Source organism: Hyaena hyaena, unplaced genomic scaffold (assembly GCF_003009895.1).
Source record: "Hyaena hyaena isolate Hyena2069 unplaced genomic scaffold, ASM300989v1 scaffold_73, whole genome shotgun sequence".
NCBI classification, from domain to species: Eukaryota; Metazoa; Chordata; class Mammalia; order Carnivora; family Hyaenidae; genus Hyaena; species Hyaena hyaena.
In genome coordinates, this window is record NW_024080705.1 from 484,329 (window position 1) to 511,943 (window position 27,615).

A 27,615-nucleotide genomic window follows, 5' to 3' on the forward strand; every position below is an offset into this window, starting at 1 on the left:
CTTGGGAGCATAGGCAGCTCCCTTCAGAACTTCAGAAAAGGCAAGGCAGTTTGTCTGGGCTTCTGCGAGGCTGGCACCTGGACAGGGCCTTTCCTGTGTGTCCAGCTCCACAGGCACGTGTTCACGGCCAAGCTCCGAGGAAAGGGACACGCCCCCTTGCTGCATATACAAGGCCAGACAGACAAAGAAAGGGCTCCACGAATGTTGAGAACCGATCCTCGAGGTGACGGACCATCTGCGTCCATCCACCTCACTGGTCAGGACCCTCCAAATGTGAGGGTCACCTGAAAGTTTACAAACTCAAAGAAAACACAAGGTGATACTCAAGATCTTTATTGATTTAACTGTAACAGCAACCATTGGTGAGAATTTAATTTTTTCCCTAATTTCCAAACACCTGCTGGTTTAGGACAGTTACCAAAACAACAAAACAAAACAACAAAACAACCCAACAAAAAACCAACCACGGATTCACACAGGACTGCCTCCAGACTGTCCTCTGCTATCCATCCACAACCGTGAAGTGGATGGTGGGGAGCATGGGGGGGGGTGGGGAGGAGAGAACCACATCAAAGGAGATGAAGGGAAGACCAAGGAAAGTACTGGCAGTCTCCACTTTTCCATTCAGAGTCAATGGAAACGAGCCACTGGTGGCACTAAGACGGGAAAGGGCATTTGTTTTATATATAAAATATTTTAAAGATGCTGAAAACAGACACCTGGATATTGAGTGTCCTCTGGGCTCTCCCAGACACCTCCTCTGAGGTCTGCCCCGGGGCACCTGGGTGGGAAGAGGCGGGCTTGTCTCCCGGGGAAGGAAAGGCACTGGCTCACAGCACTCAGGGATTCGGACACAGCCGCCGGGGGGCAGGATGGCTAACTCGAACAGCTGCTCCTTATCTTGACTGCTCCTTCCCCACCCTCCTGGTTTCAAGTAAAAGTCACCCTTGGCCGGGGCTTGGGTTTTTTTGTTTTGCTTTCAAAGATTAAGATGGGGGGGGGGGGGGCGGTACACTGGGTGCAAGAATGGATATTCTGTGCTAGATTCATGGAATCCTCTTGGAAGTGTCCAGGAATTTTGGGTTTAGGCACCGGCAAGAGCTCCCTTTGGAAATTTCAGCACAGCCAAATGATTATCAAGCATTGCAGCATCTCTCTGCCAGACTCCCGCTCTCAGAAAGGTGGCAGAGTAAGGATTTAAAGACGCCAGGAACTGCGTTTTGTCTCAGCCAGTATTTCCCACTGCTCATCCATACGGGATAGTCTGCGGGCAGAGGCTAAGCAAAGAGAAACCACAGATCACCTGAACAGGGACTCGAGACCTCCGAAATCTAGCTTTGCCAAAGGGTGTGAACTTCCAGGACCGGCCCAGAGGCAGACATTTAAATTCCGGAAGGTGGGCAAGGTGACATGAATGATTGTTTGAAAAAGTAAGTTTGCATCCATCTCCCTAGAGTCTTCAGTAAGAAATTTCTCTGAGCTAACTTCATGGAAACCTCAGTGCTTCACGGGAAAATCCTTACTAGAACAGGAAACGTCCCTGGGGGATAAGCATTCAAAAGAATTTTGACCCAACTACCTCAAGATCTGATTTTGTCCTTTATTAAAAGCTGAGAGCTAAAGGAGCAGGAGTGTGTGGGGGTGGGGTGGGTAACCACACTCCCTTCAAAGTCCAGACCGAAACTGCCCTCCCAAAGAAACGATGCTTTTTTAAAATGAGTATTACCCGGTCCCAGATGTCATGGGTGGGTAAGTGATTGGGTTTCGCAGACAGTTGCTATGCCTGCAATCCAGAAACATGCCTAGAGGTAAATTCTGACCCAGATGGAGATGCAGTGGACCTCCGCCTCTCTCTACAGGAGAATGCAAAGGGCCAAGGGCCCTGGCTTCAAGCAGCCAAGATGCCTGACACCCCCATCGAACATCCAGGAAGGGGAGAATGGGTAGAGAGTCTGGTTCTGGGACATGGCTGCCAACATGAGGAGCCCCTCGTACCAGCTGCCTTGACTCAACGGGGTCACTCAGCGCAGGCTGGCTGAACGACGGACTCCGACTGCCACACACGCAGTAGGCAGCGGGCTACCAGGAATGTCTGACCTGAGGTCGGAGCGTCCAAAGAACTGGTAAACCAAACAACAAAAAATAAAAGACCACCGATTCTGAATCCACCTCAAAATCAGATGGAAAAACACAACTCGTCAACTCATCTGGAAGTGCTGTAGAGAGGAGTTCCTTACTTGTGGAGGAAGCACCCGTTTTCTTACAGCTGCCTCCGCAGCGGTGCCTCTGGTTCAAGTTCACACTAAACCAAGCAGGGCGACAGAGAAGAAACCGCCAAGGAAGAGGCGGAGCACAAAGCCTGCCAGGAATGTGCATCTCGAAGCGGTCTGAAGTCTCCAGAGCGTGGCCGGACACGGGCACCAGAAATAGCACACACTAAGAATGTGCTCACCTGACTAGCCTCGTCTGAGTGTCCCTCACGGTTGAAGAAGAGGGCCTCTCACTCTCTTTAAGAACACGTTTCCATCAGGAAGCCCAGGACGAGGGGGCGCGCACGGAAGATAAAATGGATTTGGAGGAGCAATCAAGCACGCCTGCCATCGCTAATTCCCAGATGTTGCGACTTAATCGGAGAAGTGGCTTCTTGGGTGAGACCTGACTCCAAGCTGTTCCAGCTGGTATGGCTGCAAAGACCAGGTGCCAAGCACCAACTCTGGTAGGGACCTGGCTTCCAGACGCCATCATCTATTTCACCCTGAAACTGAACTGGTAAGCTTTTTACTCAGCCCGGTAACAACCCAGCATCTAACTCCTATTTCCTCCTTCTGCTTATCAACCCTGACTCCAATGAAGGCTGCTTTAGTGGCTCTGCTAGAAGGATCCAGTTCCGTGTGTCAAGTCGTGGCTAAGGGAGATGCAAGGAAGTGGTACTGAGGCTCAGAGACACCACGCCTGGGACTCGCCGTGATGCATCCTCGAGCTGCTGGTCATTAGGCAAATGGATGGCTCTTTATTCTCCTGGGAATTGTCATTTCTCGTCACTCTTAAAACCAGCAGGTGGCTTCGAGGAAAAAGTGTCTGCCTTCTTGCCAGGAGATGCAGTAGCAACATCTCTCTTGGGGTGTTATCTAGTTTAACCAACTCCCTGTTGGACTGCCTCTCTCCTCTGGGGGGGGTGAGGTGGTTTTAAGATCCATCCTCAAATTCTGTGCTGCTGCTCCAGCTCCATTCCCAGGTGCGGTGTGACTCCCCGCCACTCGGGTGCAGGCCGGGCTCCGGAGCCCGCTTCTCGGGAACAGAATCGGGAAGAGCTGATGTGTGTGCTTTCTGAGACGTCACTGTAGGCACCGCAGACTCCCTCATACCCTCCCCTGGGGGACACCCTGCTCGGGGAGACAGCTGCCGTGGTAGGAGGACACTCCTGCTGCCCTGCGGACAGAGTGGAGAAGTGGGCTCTTGGCCCCGGGTGACTGCAGACCCTACCACCAACATCACGACTGCCACTTCCTGAGACCCTGTGCCAGCACCGTTGCCCAGCCACTTCCCAGTTGCTAACTCCAGAAGCCGACAGCTACTGTGTGCTCTTTTAAGATTCAGTTTGGGAATAATTTGTCACACAGCAACAGAGTGCTAATACAGGTAGAAGGCTGAACAAGAAGTCAGTGGCTCTACAGCGCACTCTCGAGAATGCTTAGCTTTTTGAAAAGAATGTGGGGAAGTGGGGAGCTCGGTGAACCACACCGGAAGGCAGACAGACCAGTGTCTCCTGCTGGAATCTGGAGGAAGAAGGCCATCTCTCAGGAAAATGGACTGTCTTCAGAAGTACAGACCCATGGTGTCCTCATAAGAACAACAAATAATCCCTATGATTTTAAGAACCACCTCATTCGAAAAAAAAAAAAAAAAAAAAGAACCACCTCATTCATATGGTACCCTCAGGAGACTCCCTCCCCCAGCGAAGGCAAGAGAGAGGATTCCTTCTTCTGGATCTGGCTTGCCCTGAAAATCATCCTGTGAGGCCGGGCAAAAAGGTGTCATCTGTTACAAGTTAATCTGTTGCCGTGTGAAATTATCTTTAAAATGCAGGCTCATGGTCAAGGTCTCTCTCGTGGTAGTGGCCTCCAGGAAAGAACTGCACCAAGCAGTAAGGAGCTCCTTGCAGACAAGGACAGAAGGACGGGGCCGCTGCTGTATCATACAGCTAACACGCCCCGCAGACAATAGAAAAACGGCCTCCGATGAGGGAGCTAAGTGCAGAGAGTCACCAAGATGGCACAAAAGGGGAAAATGGCATCATGATACTACTCACGCTGGCATGAAAGCCACGCCCCGCGGTGAGCAAGGAGGCGGAGTTTTCCTGTGCAGCAATAAAGATCGGGAAGGGGCCTCTCTCCTGCTCATTGCCCGACCAGCCTAGCGGGAGCCGGGGCCAGGTCCACGCATGAAAAGCCTCATTCCCAAGGAATCAAGCTCCCGGGGGACAAAGGGATCCTGAGCAAACTTCTCCTGCAAATTACAGTGCAACTGAAGTTTTTCCAAGAGTAGGTAAAGCGAAATTTGGAGTTTAATTAAAACCAGAACAGGGATACATTAAACAAACACACACACACAAAGAAATACTTTTCTGATCACCAATCTTTGAGACTGAAAGCATCCCCCCAACGTTGGAGACCCAGATTGTTCCTGAGAGACATCAACCATCACAAAAGAGTCACTCTTTAAACTATTCACATTTTGTAGTAGAAAACAGAACAAAGTTCCTCAGACATCCTTCCTCTCCTCTGTCTAAAATGTGTTTGTGAACAGGGGCTTTTTGTAGTTCAAAGGGAAACCAAACAGCTTTCTTTCTTAGGCAGCTGGTCTGTTATTCTCACTCTGGGATGTGATCTCTGAAGGGGGTGCAGGATACCACACACAACCAGAAGTTGCCAGGACACCGTGGCTACTTCCCTGGTTGTTCTTTTGAAGGGACAGAGGCGTTAGTCTTTCTATGAGGGGGTCCCTCTCCCGGGATCACCGTGCCAGTCGATAGTCAGGAGAGCGGGAGGGGGAGGAGAGGGAATGAAAAAGCAAAGGGTCAGGGAAAAGAATGAGGCTTTCATGAACAACCCACGGCCAGGAGAATGGTCCAGTTTTACAAACCACCCACTACAATCGGCAAACACGCACACCCAAAACTCGAGGGAGAAGCGAAGAGCTCGTCAGGAACTGGGGGAGACAGAGGATGGCGACACGGAACAGCAGACTCGCCTGTGGACATCTCTCACCTTCCTGACGCTGGAAGATGTGTAATTAAAAAGTTGCTGTTCAAAACTGTATTGAAAACATATCTAAAAATAGGTCTGTAGTCATCTTAAAAATAAAAGACCCCTCCTCAGATAAAAGGAGTGAGATCTTATCAGATACCAGCGCGTGAGGTATCTTTGATGTGTATTTGAAAAATTGCCTGGCAGAGAATGGGGCGGGCAGGAGGGCAGAGCGGGGGAGAGAGAGGGGCAGTTCCACGTACGAGGGGAGGGCCAGAGGGCCAGGGGGACACGCCTGTAAGCCCACGCTGATCTATCCCCGCAGCCCAAGCAGGTCCACAGAGGAAAAGTTGAGTTCTTTTCTAAGAGCATTCTGAAGGTCACCTTTCAAACTCAAAATATAAGAAACTGCAATCAGAGACAGCAAGTATCACAGGGCCCAGTGGACTGAAAAGTGAGGACTACTGACACTGAGCACCCCCGTGGTTCGCCACGCTCCCAAGGCGGTCCTTCGGTGTCACCCGGCAGAACACCATGACCAGGCCTTCCCCAGAGCGCCCGCGTCCCTCGGACAGGCCTGTTCCGGGAGCCACAGAACCACTCAGGCGGCTCACATACAAGAAGACTGTGGGCAGGAGGAATGGCAGCGGGGGGGCAGCACAGGAGAGCCCCGCTGCTCACCACCGACTCCCTTCTCAGGCAGAGTTCAAACCTTTCTGCACAAACGCGCTAAGTGAGGGACTGGGAAGCTGAACTCGGATATCAAAGACAGAAGACATTCCTGCCAGAGGAAGGTGGGGAAGCTGACCTCCAAACAGCACCACGCAGTGATGCCACCCAAGCGTACACACTGTGCTCTGCCCCTAAAGACAAAGAGCTCAAGGTCAGAGGCAGAGTAGCTCTCTTCTCGTTTATCATTTCCCTCTGGGGGTCGTGAAGACCGGCCACCCAGATTCTCGCTGCTCTGAACCGCAGATGGGAGACAGGGAGGGCAGACAGAGGGTGAGAACATGAATAATGTGAACCCAGCAAAGCTCTCTACCACTTCCCCAGACTTCCCGGCCAGGCAATTGTTGGTAGGTTGATATTTGATTTGGGATTAAAAAAAAAAAAAAGTAGGGGGTTGGGGGAGGGAGGAGAGGTTTTCTCAACAGTAAAATGACCATGGAAGCCAGAGTTGAACTGTTTTCCTCTGTGGGCTGCTCAGGTCTACGGAAATATGCCAAGGACCCTGGAGCGAACTTGTCTACCTGGGAAGGGGAACAGGAAACAGGGAGAGGAAAGAGTCAGATGAAGCTCATCTTCGCATTGTTTGGCACCCAGAGGAAGGAAGAAGGGGACGCAGGGGCTGTGACGCTTGCAGGCACTGCCCCTCCTGTCTGCTCGTCGTTGGTCCTCTGGGCCCCATCCGGCGACACAGCCTCGGTGCTGCCACTTTTCTCCCGGGCCTCAGATGTCCATCTCAAACTGAGCGTCATCCCCTAGTGAGAACCAAGACGAAGTTTAGCACAAAAAGGAAAAGCCAGGCAGCTCTGTCATTCCTCTGCATGCGGGGCAAGACATAATCCAAACTCTCCCATTGTCTGCTGCCTTAAAACAATGACCCGTTTGCTTTGGCTGGGCTTTTTAACCTGGGGCGGGGGGTGGGAGGGGGGAATGGCAGTCGGGGTCCCTGGGTGGTGGTTAAGCATCCAACTCCTGATTTCGCCTTGTGTCATGATCTCATGGTTTGTGGAATCAAATCCCAAGTCAGGCTGCTGACTGACAGCACGGAGCCTGCTTGGATTCTCTCTCTCGGCCCCTCTACCACGTGCATGCTCTCTCTTGTGTTCTCTCAAAATAAATAAATAAACTTAAAAAAGAATGACAGTCAAACCCCCACAAAGAGGAGCATCTGGGGAAAGAGATCCAAGTGAAAATCTGCCTTGCACGCCCTCGGTCTGCAGGCTGCCTGGGGGGGGCGGGGGCGCTCCGCGCCATCTATCCTGTCTGCACACTCTCCTGGAGGCCCTAAACTTTGGCCCTGCTCTGAATCAATACTTTGTCCATTAAAAGCCCACTTGGAATTTGAGGAGGCAGAATGCTGGCTCCCGCACAGAGGTCCGGGGGTCCAAGCCGAGGTGTACTTCAGGGACCACTTCCACCTCCCCCCTTCTGCTTCCACAGAGACAGAGCAGACCCGCGACTCGGTGTGTGTTTGTAGGGGTGTTCATTAAGGGATTATGGGCAGTCCTGGAAAACGGGGGAGACAAACCATGCTGTTTCCCCCCGCACCATAAAAAGGACATCTTTCTTGTAAGCAACAGGTCTATTTCTGGGAGGCAATGGGAACAGAGCCTATTCCATTCTGTTTTCTGTGTGTTACTCCTAGTCCAATACAGCCCAGGCTAGGCAGTCCCTGAGGCCCGGTTTAAGGACTCATCTTAAGGATCTGCTGTCCCCTGACTTTGGATTCCCCCCACCCCCAGATTACAGATGCTTATGATTTAGAACATAGGATTTCCAGGACATTTCAATGAGCCTTGTGATGGGAGCTGGGAACCTGAGAGACACATAAATGAATGTCAGAACTGAGGCCCCAACAACTGCTCAGCCCACAGCCGAATGGCACTGGAGTTCCCAGGGGTACCCTTTTGGTCCCCCAAACCAGCATTCTCTTACCAACGGCCTGCTTCCTGTCATGATTGTTCAAGTTGTTCAAATTGTTTACTTCTACTTTGGAGTCTTCGATTAAGGTGCCAGGGCTGGTGACCCCTGGGATATTGGGCAGATGGCAAGGCGGGGTCTGAGCCATGGGAGAATTGCGACGATCCAACAGAAACTTTCGGTCATAGATGATTCGCGTTCCTGGAAAACAAGGGTGAAGAGTCTGAAACGAATTAAGAGGCACTCAACATATACTATTACCCAGGAATTTATTTTGAGTTCCATCTAAACCTCGCCCTTGGGGGTTCACAATTCAAGCAAACAGGCTAAGTTCTCCCCTCCCTGCCTGGGTGCAGGCTCTTCTCTCACTCATCTGTTAAGGCTCAGCCCCAACATCACTACCTTTACAAAAAACAAACAAACAAACAAAAAAAACCCTTGAAAACCAAATTCTTCCCCCCATCCCTATCTTACTCAATACACATCATCCATCATGGGACTCCTGTTTATCACTTTGCTTCTCTAAAGACTGGGACTGCTTTATGCCAGGGCTAGGTCTTATTTCTATCCAACCTACATCCTGCCATGCAGGAAGGTTTTTTTAAAGCTTATTTTTTATTTTGAGAAAGATATAGAGAGAAAGCAGGGGAGGGGCAGAAAGAGGAGACAGAATTCCAAGCAGGCTCCATGATGTCAGTGCTGTCAGTGCAGAGCCTGACGCGGGGCTCGAACACACAAACCACTGAGATCGTGACCTGAGCTGACATCGAGAGTTAGACGTTTAACCGGCTGAGCCACACAGGGGCCTTCTAGAAAGTTTCAAATTGAGTAATAAATATGTGAGAAAAAAAAAAACACCAACAGATAGATAGCTGCCTTGAAGTTAAAGGCTTTCACTGAGACCGACAGTCTTCCCAGACAGAACTTCCCACAACTACGGTAGGAGCTGGCAGGGGCAGCCCGTCTCTACTTTATAAGACACTCTGCATACCAAGAAGTGCCACCAGAGTGTTTGACGATAGTTCGAAGGAGCACGTTTGACCTGATGCACAGCTAAGAAAACCTGCTGCTGCTATGTCTTCTGTCATGGTCTTCCCAAGGTGCTAATGGCCAGAAATAAGATCTAAAACTAAGCAACAGGGGCACCTGGGTGGTTCAGTTGGGTTGAGTGTCTGACTTCAGCTCAGGTCATGATTTTCTGGTTCGTGGGTTTGAGCCCCGCCTCAGGCTCTGTGCTGACAGCTCAGAGCCTGGAGCCTGCTTCAGATTCTGTGTCTCCCTCTCTCTGCCCCTTCCCTGCTGGTGCTCTGGCTCTCTCTCACTCTCAAAAATAAATAAACATTAAAAAATAATAATCAAATGAAACTAAGCAGCAATTTAGAGGTACCTGACACTGGGTTAATGCAGTGGATGCCTGGGGCTCTGCTGCCCACTAAGAGTACCGCTGGCTCAGTGATCAAGAACTTGGCCACCATTTAGCGGTGCATGCTGAAAGCAGGGGGGGGGGTTGGCAGCCCCACACCCCCACCACCCCTGCCTACGGAACAAAGGAAGTGGAGGCATCTTGCTCACATTAGGCTTAAATCCAGAGAAAAAAGGGGCTCAGGCACCTAAGTTCAAAGCAGTATTAGATAAAAATGAGATTGTGTACCAAGTCACCCATTTAAAGAGACAGAATATAAATACGTGTTGGTCAAGATGCTTTTAAATTCTGAAATGAAAATGCTCCTGTCATAATAATGAGAGTCTGGTTCTGGCAGATTTCCTCAAACATGTGACAGCTATATGCCAGGAAACAGAAGAACAAATAAAACAGCTAACAAATCTACCTGAAAGCGAGGAAGCAGGTAGAAAAAAGCAAGGCATTTTATTGCAAGAGGAATGGAAACTCTGGACAGTCTTCCTAGAGAAAGAAGGAAACATTTAATCGAAAGAAACGATACCAGCATGAGGCTAAATGGTGGGGAAATGAATGACAAACTCAGTGTGGTTTTCTTGGGCTTCCTATCCGTGGGGGGCGGTGCCATGACAACACTTTCATGCAAATGCCAGGAAGTCATTTCTTTTCAGCTGGATGGAGAATAAGAGCCCAACTAATGGCTTAGAGGTGAGAAAGCCGCCAAGAGAGACTCTCCCCTCAACTTGCGCCCCCATCCTTACTTCTACAACCAGGATCAAGTGCTAAACACATTCTCTCAGTATGACAGAGCCTGGCACAGGAAAGAATGACTTGGTGTCTCAGAATGGAAATGTTCTTTGATGGGCACCCATCAGCACACGTAGGCATCTTAAAACAAAACCTTTAAGGCTTTCAAACCAACTCCTAAGGATATCTTTTTTTTTTTTTACTACCTAGTTCTATTAAAACTACACTGCACAATCATATGTACAGTTTATACAAGATGAAAATAAAGTATCTAGCTCCCAGCCTCTACCTGATGAAGTACTAAGAAAAACACCATGCCCTATGTGGAACCTATGAGAATAGGCTTTTTTGCCGGTAACTGCATCAGAATCCTCTGGAAAGCTTGTTAAAAAATATTCTGTCTAAATTGGCATTCTTGGGGATTAGAATCTGGAAATCTGTATTTAAAAAAAATTTTTTAAATGTTTATTTTTGAGAGAGAGAAAGAGACAGTATGAGCAGGGGAAGGGGACAGAGAGGGGGAAACAGCATCTGAAGCAGGCTCTAGTGTCAGCACAGAGTCCGATGCTGGGCTTGAACTCAAATCACAGAATCATGACCAGTCAAATTTGGATGCTTAACCGACTGAGCCACCCAGGCGCCCCTGGAAATCTGTATTTTTAAGTTCCCCAGGCCATTCTTCTGTTCATTAAAATGAAGAAGCCGACTTCAGGGGCACCTGGCTGGCTCAGTCAGTGGAGCATGCAACTCTTGGTCTTGGGGTTGTGAGTTCCAGCCGTACATTAGGTGTAGCGCTTACTTTAAAATAAAATCCTTAGGGGCACCTGGGCGGCTCAGTTGGTTCAGCATCTGACTTTGGCTCAGGTCATGATCTCACAGTTTGTGGGTTCGAGTCCCTGCGTCGGGCTCTGTGACGACAACTCAGAGCCTGGAGCCTGCTTCGGATTCTGTGTCTCCCTCTCTGTCTACCCCTTCCTCCCTCACTGGTGCTCTCTCTCACTCCCAAAAATAAATAAATAATCCTATAAAAAAAAAAAAAAAGAACCCACCTTCAGTGTTCTACCAAAAGCCTAGTAAAGTGGTAAGAATAGATGAAATATCAAAGAATTAGGAGGAATCAGGAGCCAATGATGGAAGGGCTATCGAGGTCACTGTGACAGATGCAGCTGAGATCCAGAGAGACTTAATCGAGCTCACAGCAAACCAGAGGTAAAATCGGAATGAGCCCGAGGTCTCCAGACCCCCGGAGCAGCCCTCTCTCCACTCTGCCCCACTCTGTGACACCCAGTGTGGTAGAGCACACCGTCTGAAGTGAAAGGAGTGGGAAGGTAACTGCCACTCCTCTATCAACAACAGGGCGACAGCAGAGGGTGGGATGTTGCACAGCAGACCCCAGCCCGCTTGCCCTAAAGCACGGCTTTTCCAGAGGGAAGGGGAGGGATGCTGGTGGGGTTATTGCCCCCTCACGAGGGCTACGGAGATGGGCAGAGGTGGTTCCTGGGGGGTTTGGTCTTCTAGTTTGCCAAGGCCTGAGTACTTATGTGTTTTATAAGTTAGTTAATCTGTTTGTGTGTGCGGAACAGAAAGAAACCATTTTGAAGGTCCCATAATCTAAGAAGTCTATTTCGGAAGAGTAAAGGAGGGCTCGCACACTGCTGGTCATAAAGGGGGCACTCGAAGAGGACTGCCTCTGATGGGCAGCAAGGCACAAACCAGGTCAACAGCTCTCATTACCTAAGTGCTTTCTGTTTTTTTAAGTTTATTCATTTATTTTTGGGAGAAAGCAGGGGAGGGGCAGAGAGAGAGTGGAAAAGAGAGAATCCCAAGCAGGCTCCACAAGGTCAGTGTAGAGCCCGACTCAGGGGCTCGAACTCATGAACTGTGAGATCATGACCTGAGCCAAAATCAAGAGTTGGACACCTAACTGAGCCCTCCAGGCACCCCTGGTTCTCTCATTCTTTTTTTTTTTTTTTTTGGAAAAAATTTTTTTAATGTCTTTATTTTGAGAGACAGAGACAGAGAGCAAGCAGGGGAGGGTCAGAGAGAGAGGGAGACAGAATCTGAAGCAGGCTCCAGGCTTGGAGCTGTCAGCACAGAGTCCGATGTGGGGCTCAAACCCACAAACTGTGAGATCATGACCTGAGCTCAAGTTGGACGCTTAACCGACTGAGACCCTTGGGTGCCCCTGGTTCTCTCATTCTTAAGTCTACATGAGATGGGCAAAGGCTGCAAACTTCACAAAGGAAGTCTCTGCATCCTGGAGTGGGCTGGAATTAGCCTATTTTCACTGTCAGGGTGACTGAGACACAAAGGCCCAAAGCCCAAGCGTGCCAAGGCTCCCACCACAAACCCAATCCCAGCGGAGCAGCTTTGCAGGTGCCTCGCTCCAACCTTCAAATACCCGGAAGAACTGGAAATCCCTGGCTCCTGGTTTAAAGAAGACACAGGTCTTTTTTTTTTTTTTTTAATGTTTTATTTATTTCTGAGAGACAGACAGCATGAGCAGGGGAGGGTCAGAGAGAGAGGGAGATACAGAATCCGAAACAGGCTCCAGGCTCTGAGCTAGCTGTCTGCACAGAGCGGGACACAGGGCTCGAACCCACGAACCATGAGATCATGACCTGAGCCAAAGTCGGGTGCTTAACCAACTGAGCCACCCAGGCGCCCCAAAAAAGACACCTGTCTTAGGTCCCATCTCAAATATAATTTTAGGACAAGGAAAGTAAAAAATTACCTTCCACCCTCTTTGCTTTGAAAAAATAAGAACTGTAGTAATACCCTAAAAAGGCATCTGGAGATTATGAGGAGATTATGGGGAGTCACTGTGGATGGCAGAAAACCTAGTTTAACTTTCAGAAAGTGACTACTGTGAATTACTCCAGATGGAAGTTTTTTGAATACAGATTTAAAACTTTTTACCACCTTAAATAGAAAACAACCCAAGCCTTTCTTGATGAAGTGCGGTTGCTAGCGCGAAGATCGCTTCATAAACTGTTGTGGCCTGGAAGTCTCTGGGCTCATGCACTTTATCTTCCACCGCACAGAATTCAAACAGCCACGCAAGCACCCCTTTCCCTCATCTGCAGCTCCCCCCCTCACTGGTGGTAGGCCTCAGACCTGCCTCTCCCCAAGTCCCAGTCAGCTCGGGCTGCCACAACAAAATACCACAAATGGGGGGCTGACACAGAAATGTATTTTCTCACTTGCTGAGAAGTCCCAAGATCAAGATCAAGATGCCAGCATGATCTGTTTGTGCTGAGAGCTCTCTTGTGGGTGTGCAGACAGCCCCATTATCACTGTGCCCTAAGATGGGGTAGGGTGGGGAGCAAGCTCTCCGGGGCCTCTTATAGGGGGCACTAATCCCATCATGAGGGCCTCGGGACCTCAGTTACACCTAGTTACGTCCCAAGGCTCCATCTGCAAATATCATCACATTGGGGGTCAGGGCTTCAACATACGAACTTGGGGAAGGGGGGCACAATTCAGTCTATAGCACACCATCTAAACCCATCCTAACTCCACGCTTCTAACCTTCTAGGGCCTTCGAAATCAGTGATATGCTTATTAGAACGGTATATAAAATAAGAGCAAACAGGCTGAGGGGGGCCTGATGGCTTTCAAATGAACAAAGGCAAGGAGCTTTAGTGGATGGACTTTACATTACTTGCTGTCACCTCCACTGTTGTTCATACCTAGGTTTCAAAAGAGAGAGAGTTCATTGTGAAATGTACTTAAACATTCAACTTGCAAGCTGGAACAATATTATTCTTATTTCTGCAGTAGGTCAAGCTTGGAAACTCTGGGGAGGAGATGGTTTAAAAAAAAAAAAAAGCACGGGGGATAAAAGCAAGCTTTATATTTCTAAATTATATATCGGCAATAATCTATGCTTCAAAGAACTGTAATTGGACCAACTGGGAAATAAGTAGTAGAGATTCTAAGATAAACTTTGAAGAACTTCTAAGACCTTGCAGAGATGCTAAAATACATTTTTTGCAGCTTTACTGAGATATAATTCACATATAATGCGTTCAAAGTATATAATGCAATGGTTTTTAGTGTGTTCACAGAATGGTGCAACCATCTCCACAATCAACTTCAGAGCCCCGCAATCATCTCAGAACCACAGCCCACACACATGCAGCAATCCTCCCCATTGTCCTCTGGCCACCACAGCCCTAGGCAATCACCATCTGCGGTCTCTGCAGATTTACCTATTCTGGAAACTTCGTATAAAAGAAATTTCACACTATATGATCTTTTGTGACTGCTTCTTTTAATTACATGTTTACAAGGTTCGTCCATGTTCAGCATTTATCAATACTTCATTTCTTTCTGTTGCCAAACAACATTCCATGGCTAGTACACCTCACACTTTGTCAAGTAGTCAGTTGATGGACATCTGGGGTTGTTTCTGCTTCGAATAACGCTGCTATCAGCATTCACCTACATGTCTTTGTGTGGACACGTTTTCATCTGTCTTGGGCATGTATCTAAGAGTAAAATTGCTGGATTGTATGGTTAGCTGTTTAATTTTTTAGGAACCACTGGACTGTTCCAAAGTGGCTGTACCATTTTACATCCCCACCAGCAGGGAGTGGGGTTCCAATGTATACATGTTACAGCCAACATTTGCTATCTTTTGGGTGTGAAGGTATCTCACTGTGGTGGGTTTTTTTTTTTTAAGTTTTCATTTAAATTCCAGTTAAGATATGGTGTAATATTAGTGTCAGGTGTCCAATACAGTGAGTCAATACTTCTATACATCATTCTGTGCTCATCACAAGTGTCCTCAATCTCCAGCACCTATTTCATCCATCCCCTCAACAACCTTCCCTCTGGTAGCTTCTCTATATATAGTTAAGAGTCTGTTTCTTGATTTGCCTCTTTTTCCTCCCTTTGCTTATTTGTTTTCTTTCTTAAATTTCATTGTGGTTTGATTTTCTTTGCATTTCCCTGATGGGTAATGGTGTTGAGTATCTTTTCATATGCTTATCAGCCATTCCAATGTACAATGTCCACTCAGATCCTCTGCCCAATTTTTAGTGGGTTGTCTGTTTACTACTGAGTTTTAAGAGTTCTTTGTATCTATTGGGACGCCTGGGTGGCTCATCAGTTAGGCGTCCGATTTTGGCTTGGATCATGATCTCATGGTCTGTGGGCTTGAGCCCTGCATTGGGCTCTGTGTTAATAGCTCAGAGCTTGGATCTTACTTCGGATTCTGTATCTCCCTCTCTCTCTCTCTGCCCCTCCTCTGCTCACACTCTCTCTCCCTCCCAAAAAATAAACATTAAGAAAAAAAGAGTTCTTTACATCTATGAATACAAGTCCCATATTTATATATAATTTGCAAATATTTTCTCCTATTCTGTGCATTGCTTTTTCATTTCTTTGATATTCTTTAAAGCATAAAAATTTTTAACTTTGATGAAGTCTGATTTATATCTTTTTCTTCTGTTGCTTGTGTTTTTGGTGCCACACGGAAGAAACTTTTTGCTAACCAAGGCCATAAAGATCTGTGCCTATGTTTTTTTCCTAAAGGTTTCATAGTTTTAAGCTCTTACATTTAGGCCTTTCAGCCATGGGATCAAGATTTTGGGTGTGGATATCCAGTTGTACCCCGTATCATTTGTTAAAAAGACTATTTTTCCTCCATGTAATTGTTTTGGCATCCTCGTCAAAGACCAGTTGGCCATAACTGTGAGGGTTTATTTCTGGACTCTCAGTTCTATTCCCTGATCTATGTTTATCCCTGTGGCCCTATTACACGATCTTGATTTGTAGTCATTTTCGAAATGTGAGTTTTCCAACTTTTCTTTTTTTGAAATTGGGCTACTTTAGGCCTCTGAAATGTTAAATTTTGGGTCTGTTTGTCAACTTATGCAAAGAAGCCAGCTGGGATTTCGATGGGATTGTGTTGAACGTGTAGATCAATTTGGGAAGTACAGTCATCGTAACAATGTTGCCTCCTGACCCATGAATGTAGGATGCCCTTCCACCTATTTACGACTTCTTTCTTTCCACAATTTTTTGTAGTTTCCACAGTATAATAAGTTTTGTGCTCTTTCCATTAAAATCCTATATATTTTATTATTTTATGTTGTTAGAAATGGAATTGTTTTCATTTTTGTCTTCTCCATCAAAAGCATACAGAAATACATTGGTTTTCATATACCAATCTTGTATCCTGCAACCTTGTTAAACTCAGTTAGCTCTAAGTGGATCTGGTTTTTTAGTGGATTCCTAAAATACATTTGTTTTTCAATGCAAACAAAGCAAACTATTTCAGAAGAGAAGACACCCTGAAGAACTGGACATCTTAAGTGATGCCATTACTGTTCTCAAATATGGTCAAGGAAAATAGAAGTACAAAAGCAAAGAATTTTAAATGTTTGAATTTTAGATTGCTGCAAGCTCAAAAAGTTTAACTGTAGCAGATATAGAGGACAAATGGGGAATCAGGCTGTCTGTAGTGACTAAGGATCAATGGTATGATTTAAAAGCATCTGACCATTGGGACTCCTGGGTGGCTCAGTCAGTTAAACATCTGACTCAGCTCAGGTCAAGATCTCGCGGTTTGGGAGTTCAAGCCCGGCAATGGGCTATGTGTTGACAGCTCAGAGCCTGGAGCCTCCTTCAGATTCTGTGTCTCCCCCTCTCTCTGCCACTCTCATGCTCATGCTCCATCTCTCTATGTCTCTCAACAATAAATAAAAACGTTAAAATTTTTTGAAAAAAAAAAAATAAATAAATAAAAGCACCTGACCATTCCAAAAACCAAAACGATTCAAAGAAAAACATTAAGAGTCAATATTAAGAGTCAATTATGAATAAGACGGTAAGAAAAAAAAAGCCTTTGTTTCCTTTGTTATATATTGTCTTTACCATGAGATTGTATTTATTCCAGAAAACAAACTAAAAAAACTACATGTCCCAGGCATAGGCATACAGTTTTCTGAAGCAAGAAACTCCTGGTAATTCACACTGCACCCAAACTGCCTGCCACACTGATGTCAGGCCAATTTTTTTTTTTTTAATTTTTTTTTTTTATTTATTTCTAGGAGAGAGAGAGACAGCGTGAGCAGGGGAGGGTCAGAGAGAGAGGGAGTCACAGACTGAAACAGGCTCCAGGCTCTGAGCTGGCAGTCAGCACAGAGCCCGACGCGGGGCCCGAACCCACGAACCGCAAGATCATGACCCAAGCGAAAGTCGGACGCTTAACCGACTAAGCCACCCAGGCGCCCCATGTCAGGCCAATTTTAATGTCAACCAGTCTGGCCACAAGTAACTAGAAATGAGTTAATCCTAAATTCCTGAAGAAGGAAAACAAAAGACCACATAAGAAATTCATACCTTGAATATAACTTTTTTTTAATATTTTTGAGAGAGAGAGAGAGAGAGAGAAAGAGAGCGAGCGAGTACGAGCAGGAAGGAGCAGAGAGGAGAGAGAGAATTCCAAGCAGGCTCCATGCTGTTAACACAGAGCCTGATGCAGGGCTCGAACTCATGAACTGAAAGATCACGACCTGAGCTGAAATCAAGAGTTAGACGCCTAACCGACTGAGCCACCCTGGTGCCCCTTGAATATAACATTTTAAAACAGGGGAGGATTTTGATCAACTGATGGGAGTGTATTTAAAAAAAAAAAAAGTATCTATTTCACCTTGACAATGGATGCTTTTCCTTCTGGTGAGTTTTCCATTTCCTTTTCTATGAAAATAATCACATCCCTTGGTTTTATACTGAAAAGAACCAAAATACCATTTACAGTATAAACAGCTTTCAGTGTTTACAATCAAACCATAATAAAGCGAAGCAGACTAATTACAGGAGAGTATATAAATGTTACAGGCCCTGATATTGCAAAAATAATGGAAAAGTTGACCTATCGGGGAAGAAGAGGCAGGACGGATGGTATAATTTTATTTAGTGGAGAGCTAAATTGACAGATTGAGACATGGAGGTTTTGACTCTATTGTTTTGCACTTTAAAGGCAGCTACCAGAAGAACCAGAACCAACAATACAATTTACAAAAACTGTAGATGGAGAGGAGGGGAAATGAGAGGCAGAAAGTAATGAAAATGTTCCAGATTAATCTACTGTAACAGAGTCAGAGATGTTATCTAATGTTAACCAAGAAACTGTGGCGCACCAAGAAACTGTGGCGCACATAAAGGTACAGTGAAGAGTGGTAACCAATAAAAGCACTATACACAGAAACTGTTACAAGTAGTTGTCTACTAGCATTTTACTTTTCATGTTAGGTGCTTTTGTTTAATTTTTCCTTTTCTATTTTATTTTTTAAATGTGCACATATCACTTCATTCTTCATGTTTGTACTTCAGAACAAACAGGAACTTTTAGATCTAGGTTAACATTAGATATTTATAAATTTTCTCCATCCCTTGACGACCAGTTACTATGAAAAATCTGACACCTTGACCCATGACTTTTAGATGCTGACATTACTAGGAAAACATGAGAGTAAAACGACAAAGTCCCTTTGGTGGAGAATAGGAAGGGGGGGGGGAACGTCTACCCTTTGATCTAAAAACTAATGATTTTCAAATGACAAGGAACACGAAACCCAATGAAGGAGACCCAAAATTACACTTGCCACGATGGTTAGGTACATAAACAAGGTCATTCAAGCCTAAGGGTCTCTTTCAAGACCAAATACCTTAGTTTAAGTTTAAATAATTAATCCAGGTGTTATGCTATAAACATCCAAGAAACAGTATTAACTTCAAATTAAACCACCTAGAAAAGGCTCACCGTATGTGGCTAACTGACAGGGTAGTAGTTACTGTACCTCCGCGGGGTCCCCATCATGAAACTCTGTTTAACTGAGGCTGCTACCTATACTGGAACTAAGCATCCACTCATGCAAAATGACAACTCAGAACAAGAAACCTCGAGTAACTTGCCCAAATCGCCTAGCTTGAATAAGCTGGTGACAAAATCTTCCAAAGGCTGAGACGGACCAACACAGACACACAGACAACAGTGTCTCAAGGAGGAAGGGAGGAGTCAAGCAGGACGACCCTCAGAGGATTTTTTTCTACAACCAAGAGAAAATCTCTCTCAGCAAACCCTTAGCGCACTCGGCCTACATCTCGTTTGGCCAGAACGGGGTCAGACGCGTACCAGACAAGACACTGGGGGAAGCCATGACCAGTAGCCATGGTGCAGATCCCGGGGTTTGGCACACTGCCACTTTAAAAAAAAAAAAGTCTGTTTCAGCATCTGTTCTTCAGGGAGGCTCTGGATGAAAAGACAACCCCTAAAACACTCCAGGCCAGATAACCCAGAGGAAAGTAAAAGCTGCTCAAGCCAGCAGCCTCCAGGCATGCTGATGGTGGCCAAACCACATTCAGTGTGTGCGACCATCAAGTCCCTTCAGTGATAACAAAATCAACAGAGGGTCAATTTTTCACATCAACAGAAGGCACAACTGGAGCCTCAAAATCTTATTAACGTTGTAGGACTAAAGTATTATGGCTAATGGGACACATCTAAGTCTTATGAAAAGCCAATCCTTTGTTTAACTCCAAGTCTCAATAACTGGGAGCAAAGATTTTCAAGATATTGTCAGAGGATGGCTCCCGGCCCAATCACTCAGGACACGGCCATCACAGAGCACGTGCCCAGGCTGAAAGGAAAGTGGATAATGACCGTGTTCCTACTCTGAAGGCCTTGTGTTAGAAGAGGCCTTAGAGCTCATCTAGCAAAAGCCTGTCATTTTCGACATGGAGAACCTAATACCATGGAGAAGTTAAAAGTTTTGTGAAAGGACAGATAGTGACACAGGGGTCAGGAGACCAACCAAATAAGCCAGCACACTAAGCAGCTCTGGCGCTCTCAAGTCTCAGCTGCAACAGGACTTGAAAAGATGATCTTTTTAGCTAGTAATGGGCCTGAAACGGTACACGAACCACAAACTAACCTTCAATAAATGCCAAATGATGTTAAGTCTGTCTAGCCTTGACCATCAGAAAATCTGGGACAAAATAAAGTACATCAAATATGCAAAAATCCTCAATCAAATATTAGCACAACAAATTTAGCTACATATACCATGACCAAGTGGGATTTATCCCAGGAATATGAGGCTGGTTTAACATCCAAAAATTGACACAATACATCATGTCAACAGAATAAAAAAACAAGTCACACAATCAACTCAACAGGTGAAAAAAAAAACACTCATTTGACAAAATTCAACCCCCTTTCATGATAGGAACACTCAACAGCCTAGGAATAAAAGAGAACTTCCTCAGTCTGATAAGGGGTATCTATGCAAACCCCCAGCTAACATCTTACTTGATGGTGAAAGACTAGATGTTTTCTAACACTATGAACAAGTCAAGGGTGTCTGCCACTTCTGTTCAACACTGTACTGAAAGTTCTAGCCAGAGTAGTTAGACAAGAAAAAATAAAAGGCACACAGAGAGACAAGGAAGAGGTAAAACTGTCAGTAATTACAGATGACGTTAGTTTGTCTATGGAAAATCCCACCGAATCTACAAGAAATGAATTGTATTTTCCAGTCAATCTGTCCTTGCTCACTAAGGTTTTTACATTCTTAAACTACTCCAAGAAATGAAAAGTTTCTGTTTGTCAGGGCACTTGACATAAAGATATGAAAGATTATTTACTTAGATATAAACACTCAGATATCTGAGCTTTTGTCTTCAAGCTACAGCCTGAGAATAGGTGACGGGGATCTTTAAATACTAGTCACCCATGGGATGGACAGCTGTTGGATGTTAAAACACAGGTTCTAAGGGACCCTCATAAAACAAAGTTCCATGATGAACACATCTGAATATGGAAGTCTAGGCCTTACCTATTCAGTAAGTTGAATGACCCCAATTTTCATCTGCCTTTTATCATAAATTATTTTTTTTAACTTTTTTTACATTTACTTATTTTTGAGAGACAGAGTGAGGTAAGAGTGCAAGTAAGGGAGAGGCAGAGAGAGGAAGAGACACAGAATCTGAAGCAGGCTCCAGGCTCTGAGCTAGCTGTCAGCACAGAGCCTGACACGGGGCTCAAACCCACAAACCGTGAGATCATGACCTGAGCCGAAGTTGGACACTTAACCAACTGAGCCACCTAGGCACCCCAGAAAAAATCTTTTGAACATTAATTTTTTCATCCAAATACTTGGAAGCCAAGAAAAAGTCCTGCCACTCACCAACAAACTATTCTCCTGCTCAGGCTGTCTTCCTCTCCAGCCAGATGGACTAGCCTACTGCACATTAACCGTACCGTGTCTGATCGCAAATCTTCTCTCTCTCTCTCTCTCTCTCACACACACACACACACACACACACACACATACAGGTGATCAAGCCGACAGTGTGGCCAAACCCCACAAGACCCCTCTTACAAAACTGCCTTTAGGACTCTAGTCCTAAGTCTCTCGTAGTAACCCTGCCAGTGCCAGTTTGCAGACTCGTCACTTTGCCCTCTTCCTACTGCCCACAACAGGCGTGAGCAGAGCTGAAGGAGCTGTGCACAGGGCCTTCGTGCATGCCACCCTCGCCACTCGGCAGCGCTGGCTTCCCTGGTGGGACCGCACCTGACTTAGGACGGGCACTGCTATTGGCCCTGAGGATGCGGAGGCTGCCTTCCCCCAGACTCAGAATTCAGTCCTTCGGGAGCCGAAATGCACAACATAAAAACCGAAGTACGTTTTCCTTAGTGTATACCTTGGCAGCTGATGAATATGAGACTGCGGCTGAATCTCCCACAGAATGACAGTCAATAATTAGCATTACCCTGAGATAAGTAAATGCCATTTTCCTCAAACACAAGGCAGAGGGACTGAACACCTTTCATTACGCTTTTCACGTCCTTCTCACAGGTGGTAATGAAGTTCTTTGGTTAATAACTGAAGCTAGAGAGCCAAGTAAGTACATTCGCTGGGTCAGAAATGTTTGGCCTAGAATAAACCCAACCACAAGGCCAAGGACAGTCAGCTACTGGCCTGCCTTCCCCAAATCTACACAGAACTCTATTAGTCTCCCAAGAAAGGAACCAGATTAAAACTTAGGAGTCCCACCCAACACTCTTATTATTCATCCAAGTGGATTATTTTCCCTTCTTCCTCATCTCTCCTATATTTCCAGACCCTTCCAACGGCCTTCGGGTAATTCTGCCTCAAAGAACCAATCACAGCAACTCTCCAGCAGGCAGAGGAAGCAGGGCGGCAGGAACGAGATTTCAGACCATCAGTTAGTTCCCCTCTGGTGCTTTTGTTAAGGCAACAGCACTTTTCCACAGCTCATGAGGATGTTATGCAGGAAGAGAAAGGCAGAAAGAAAGGCTAAAAGAGTTCTCTCTGTTTCTGCTCATTTCCCAGAGCACAACATTCGCAGAAGGAGAAAGTTCAGAGCTTACGAAAGCATTAGCTCCCTTCCAGCTCACCAAAGTGTTACAAAAGTGAAGACAACTATGGTTAACTTACCCTTCCATTGAGGGGAAGAGTCTCAAAGGAAGAAGCAAATCCCGTTCTCACTCCTCCACAGGCAGATAAAATAAAGTAAAATCCAAGGGCATTTTTTTTTTTGCCTTGAGTTTACTCAAAAAAAATTTTCCTCCTTAACAACGAGAAAAGGGACTCTCTAGCAATTTGAGAACTTCAAAGGTCACAGCAAGTGTGTTTCCACCCAGCTCTCATTTCCCAAACCACAGGAAAGAATTTTGAGAAAACTTTTCAAGGATAAGCGGTCTCCTCTGATCCCCAATGAATAAAGTGGTCTCAGAGGAGGAGAAATCCTGAGTTCACTATGTTGTGAAGTCCCTGCCCAGTCTGATCATTTAGGGCATTCAGCACATCAACTGTTATCCTGGAATGCTCCAACATGTGTAGGGCACTCCCGAAGGTTTCCAGAGGTTTGAGACACGACACGCTAATCCCCTTCCTTCCCACAAAAAAGAGATCTCCAATACAAACCTACTATCATTTTTCTAAATGTGTCCACATGTTAGCACTTGATTCTATACCTTTTTTTTGTCATTTTAGAATGAAAAATCTTATCAATCTCCAACCCCCTTCAAGATTTTATAATCATTCAGAACAAGGACTGCATTTCCTACTTTCGTCTGTGGTCTTCTTTTGTGCAAAGCACTGTAAGAGGCCCACAAAACTCATTTAAGATACCTAACCACATTAATTCAGGTGCCTGGAAGAGACCAAATAACAAACTATCTCACCCTGGTCCAACTACATGGTGGGAGAGAGAGGGATGTAACGAGATGAAAAAACCGTCAGAGGAGGGGAAAATTTCCAAAGGGGGAAATTAAATCAGTAAGTACTGTACATCTAAACAGCACTGAGTTAACAGTGATTAAATCCAATCCCAACAGTGCTATATCCTATAAACACATTATGTAAGTCTTTGTGTTAAAAATCCAAAGATGGGGCGCCTGGATGGCTGAGTCCGTCAGATTTCGTCTCAGGTCACGATCTCATGGCGTCAGGTCGAGACCGGAGACAGGCTCCTTGCTGGATGTGGAGCCTGCTTAGGATTTTCTCTCTCTCTCCCTCTGCCCCTATACAGGCGTTCTCTCTCAAAAAACAAACAAGTAAACCAAAAACATCCAAAGATTACAACCTGCTCTACCAATAAATACAAGCTCAATATAATAAATGAGCTAAGATGACAAGTATTTACATCTAAGCCAAAAAGCCTGTGTGTACAGAAACTATCCGGAGACAGGTTAAGCGATATTTGAGAAAGCAGTGGTGGCTGTGTAAGTTGGGAAGAAGGGTAAATGAATCAGTATTTCTGGCAGACTCTTTCCAAGCATTTTAGGAACTAATCCAGACCATGAGCCAGGTTTCTATCTTTAAAGCAATGCTTAAGGACTATGCCCTTATTTTAAAAACATCGTAGCTTGGTTGTTTGAAACAGGCCCAAGGGGTACCCCCTCAGTAACTCTTCCTTCAGGGGAATAATGATTAATATACAGCTACAAGTTTAGCTCCTTCCCCAAGTAACTAATAGCTGAGTGCAGTTGTTACCATGACATATGTTCTCAACTGCTGGAGGCACAGGCCTTTACTGATAGCTAACACAAAGAGTTCTGCAAGAAGTTATAATCTCTATCACCTTGGAAAACAATACCCATTTCTTAAAAACTGTCACTTCAAGTTCAGGACAACTGTATCTGGAGCAGATCCTGGTCTGCCAAAATCTTTCACGATCAGAAAGCAAGATCTCAGCATGCCCAGGGGCTGGCCTTGAACAGATCAGGTCAGGAGGGAGGGTTCTCCAGGGAGGCAAGTGGCCTCACCAAGTCATCTGACTGGCCTGCCGAAGTGAAAGCTTCTCTACAACGCACATATTGAGGAACTCCTGCTGCTGGGGTCACTTTACAGTCTTCCAGGGTCCCCTCGCCCCCCACGGTGGCCTGGATGGATTCCTCAGTAGAGCGCCCTTCCTAGATTCTTCTCCCTTGTTGCTGGCAAGAAGGTCTTCCTACTCCATGGGCCTTGCTATTGTGCAACCAATTCAAGCATCGCCCAGGCCTAACTGCACCGGATTGGTTGTCGCACAACTGGTGGGCCGGCCCACAGCGGCGAAGCTAGCAACCTCGTAGGGCAGGGGCTGCCAGCAAAGTTCAACCCTCCCGAGAGGCCACCCCATCGCCAAAAGAAGGCAAAGTTCCGAAGCTAAAACGCAGGGCCGTTCCCTTCAGCCCTTCAGTAAGGTCCCGAAAGATCGCTCTCTAGTCGCCTCCCTCTGGAGAACTGCCCAGTCAGGGGACAGACAACCTTTGAGCTCCCTTTTCCCGTGACCAATCCAACGTGCTTCACCTCTACCCCAGGGTTCTTCCTTGTAAACAGTTCCTGGTCATACTTCGAAAAGCAATGCTCAGCAAGCTCTATCTGCGCTGCCCCTTCCCCAGGATCAGGCAATCCCGCCGATCCGAGGGACCCCCACAAGCTCAACGCCAAAACCGTGCAGTAGGGCTGCCAGCGCTCCACTACCCCCTCGGCTATTACTTGCGTACTACTTTAGCATTCTCTCATTCTCCGCCCCCCCCCCCACCCGTGGGGCCTCGTCCAGCTAGTAAACAATGCTGTCAAAGCAGGATAACGCTGGGCGAGGCGTCCAAACTCTGCATTCCAGCCTCCTCCCGCTGTTCTAAAAGCAGCAAAACAAGTCATCTCAGGGGCCCAGGAGCGAACTGCTGTGCCCAGCTTCCTTTCTAAAAAGGCCCGGGAAAGAGCTCCAAAGCCAAGCCTAGTGTGCACAATGCACACGCAAGAAGCAGAGGCGACGCAGGGTGAGAGCAAGGCCAAGTGTAGACGAGTTTGCCCAGGAGGCAGAGAGGGGGGAGAGAACTGGGTCGAGCGCGTAAAGCTGCCACGAAGCTGGAACAAGGGCTTTTCTCACTACCACCCCCGCCCCCCAAGCGACGGGAGAGCCACGTTCTCAGAGTGGGCGCGCGCTGAATCGAGTTGCAGCCAAGAGATAATGCGAAGTTAGGGTTCCCGAAAGCAGTCTCCCGGGGGCTTTGGTGGAGCTGGGGCGGTGGGGGGGGAGAGGTTGGGGGGCTTCGGTTGAGCTGCGGTGGCCGAGGCGGCCCGGCGTGGACACGCCCTGAGTTAAAGGCCCGCGGCGGGGACGCGGCGGAGGAAATCGGCTGCAGGCGGGGGGCCGCGGCTGGGCGGCCGGCGCTCACCTCCCGGCGTGGTGGAGAAGAGCGTCCCTCCGGGCGTGGTGCAATAGTCATGAGGTAGCTGCGCGGCGTCGCTGATGGGCACGGTGCGGGTGGGGATGGCGCGGCTCTGGCTGGGCTGGTGGCCGCTGCCGGAGGACGAGGACATGGCTCTGGGCGCGGGCTCTCGGGCTTTGTCGGGCGGGCGGGCGGGCGGGCAGGCAGGCGGCGGCAGCGACGGCGGCGGCGGCGGCGGCGGCGGCGGCTGGGGGCCCGGGCTGCTCCGGCTGCTCCGGCGGGCGGAAGGGAGGGCGGGGCTGGGCGCGCTCCACTAGCTCCTCGCTCGCTTCCTCTAGCTCCCTCGTCCCGCTCCGCTCCCGCCGCCGCCCTCTCAGCCGCCGCCGCCGCCGCCCGATCCTCCGGCCTCCGCCAGCAGCCCCAGCAGCAGCAGAAGCGGCAGCAGCGGCGACGACGACGACCGGAAGCGGGCGAAGGCGGGAGCCAGAGGGAGTTCGGCGAAGCTGGTCGGCGGAGGTGACGTCGAAGGGGGCGGGGCAAGGGGCGAAGGGCGGGGCGGGTGAGGGGGCGGGGCGAGAGCGGGGCGGGACTGAAGCCGGGCGAGTCGGAGATGAGTAGGTAGGAATCTGCGCGAAGTGTTTGGCGGCAGCTGGGAGGTGGGACGGAAAACTTAAGGTTTTGCTTTTTTTTTTTTTTTTCCCCAACTTGCCGGTCAACACTACTTTACTTTAGCCAACTTCTGTTTTCTAGCCATGCAAACAAAAGTGTAAGTTTACTTGTAATTGCTCCGTATTAAATATAGGGCAATGCCCGCGCTACGTATTAGGAAAACAATCAGACCTGAAGGGTTAAGTACTGTCTCCCAGTTTCCCAATTTCCCTTTCCCGGGTAAACCACTGGGTCCAGCTGTGTACTTGTGAATCCTTCCAGAGACAGTCCTTACACACACACCTAATGAACATATAAACATTAAGAAAAGAAGTAATAATTATCCATGTCGCAAGCAGTAGTATTATGTTAGAGATAAAGGAACCGAAGCACAGGGAAAGGTTGAGAACGCGAGGTACCTGAAAAATCGAGATTTGGAACGCTATTCTTTCCTCTAGGGGTTCTCAAACTTTTCACTGTCAAAGTTTACATTCCAAAGAATTATTGAGGATCCTGAAGAGCTTCTGTGTGTGTGTGGATTACATGTTTATAATTGCTGTATTAGAAATTACGACTGAGAATTTTAAAAATGTTCATTAATTTATAAAATAATGTAATTACATGTTAACATGACATATGTTTATTTAAGAAGTTCTGTTTTCCAAAGCCAAAAGAAATCACTGAGAACAGTGGCATTGTTTTACATTTTGGCAAACATTTTAATGTGTGCTTCATAGAAATCAGCTGGAGCCCCACATCTGTTTCTGCATTCAAACTGTTGTGATGTATTATTTTGATTCAACTATGTGAAGGAAACCCAGACCCACATAAGGATGTAACTTGAAAAGAGGAAATCTCACAGAACCTTGGAAGGGGTCTCAGGGACCCCCAAGGATCCCAGACCATACTTTGAGGACTCTTGTTCTAGGCAGCCTTGTCTCTGCCTGCAACATATCCAAGATGGAATTGAAAAGAGAATCATGAATACCAGCAAATATCTACCATCATTCCCATTTTGTGAATAAGGAAATTGAAGGTACAAAATATTCAGCGTTTAGCCTGAATAAAAGAGCTACTACCTCACTACCGAGAGAGCCAAACAGTTGCTTAGTCAAGATGGAAAGGAAGGAACTTACACAGTGAAGCAAATATTGTGATTGGTGGTCAGGTTGGGCCAGAACATGACATGGATCTGATTTTGTGGTGAGTGTCCAAGAATTCAGGAAGAAGAA

At 47.0% G+C, this 27,615-nt stretch overlaps 1 protein-coding gene across 1 annotated transcript; it reads right to left on the reverse strand.

Annotated features, from left to right (window-relative positions):
• Positions 1–317: 317 nt before the first annotated feature.
• EIF4EBP2 (eukaryotic translation initiation factor 4E binding protein 2) lies at positions 318–26,181 on the reverse strand. Its single transcript, XM_039233264.1, has 4 exons — positions 25,742–26,181; positions 7,908–8,093; positions 3,918–6,727; positions 318–3,882 (listed from the first exon to the last, which is right to left on the reverse strand). The coding sequence occupies exons 1-3, from the start codon at positions 25,884–25,886 to the stop codon at positions 6,696–6,698; spliced, it is 363 nt and encodes a 120-aa protein (XP_039089195.1). The 5' UTR covers positions 25,887–26,181; the 3' UTR covers positions 318–3,882; positions 3,918–6,695.
• Positions 26,182–27,615: the final 1,434 nt, after the last annotated feature.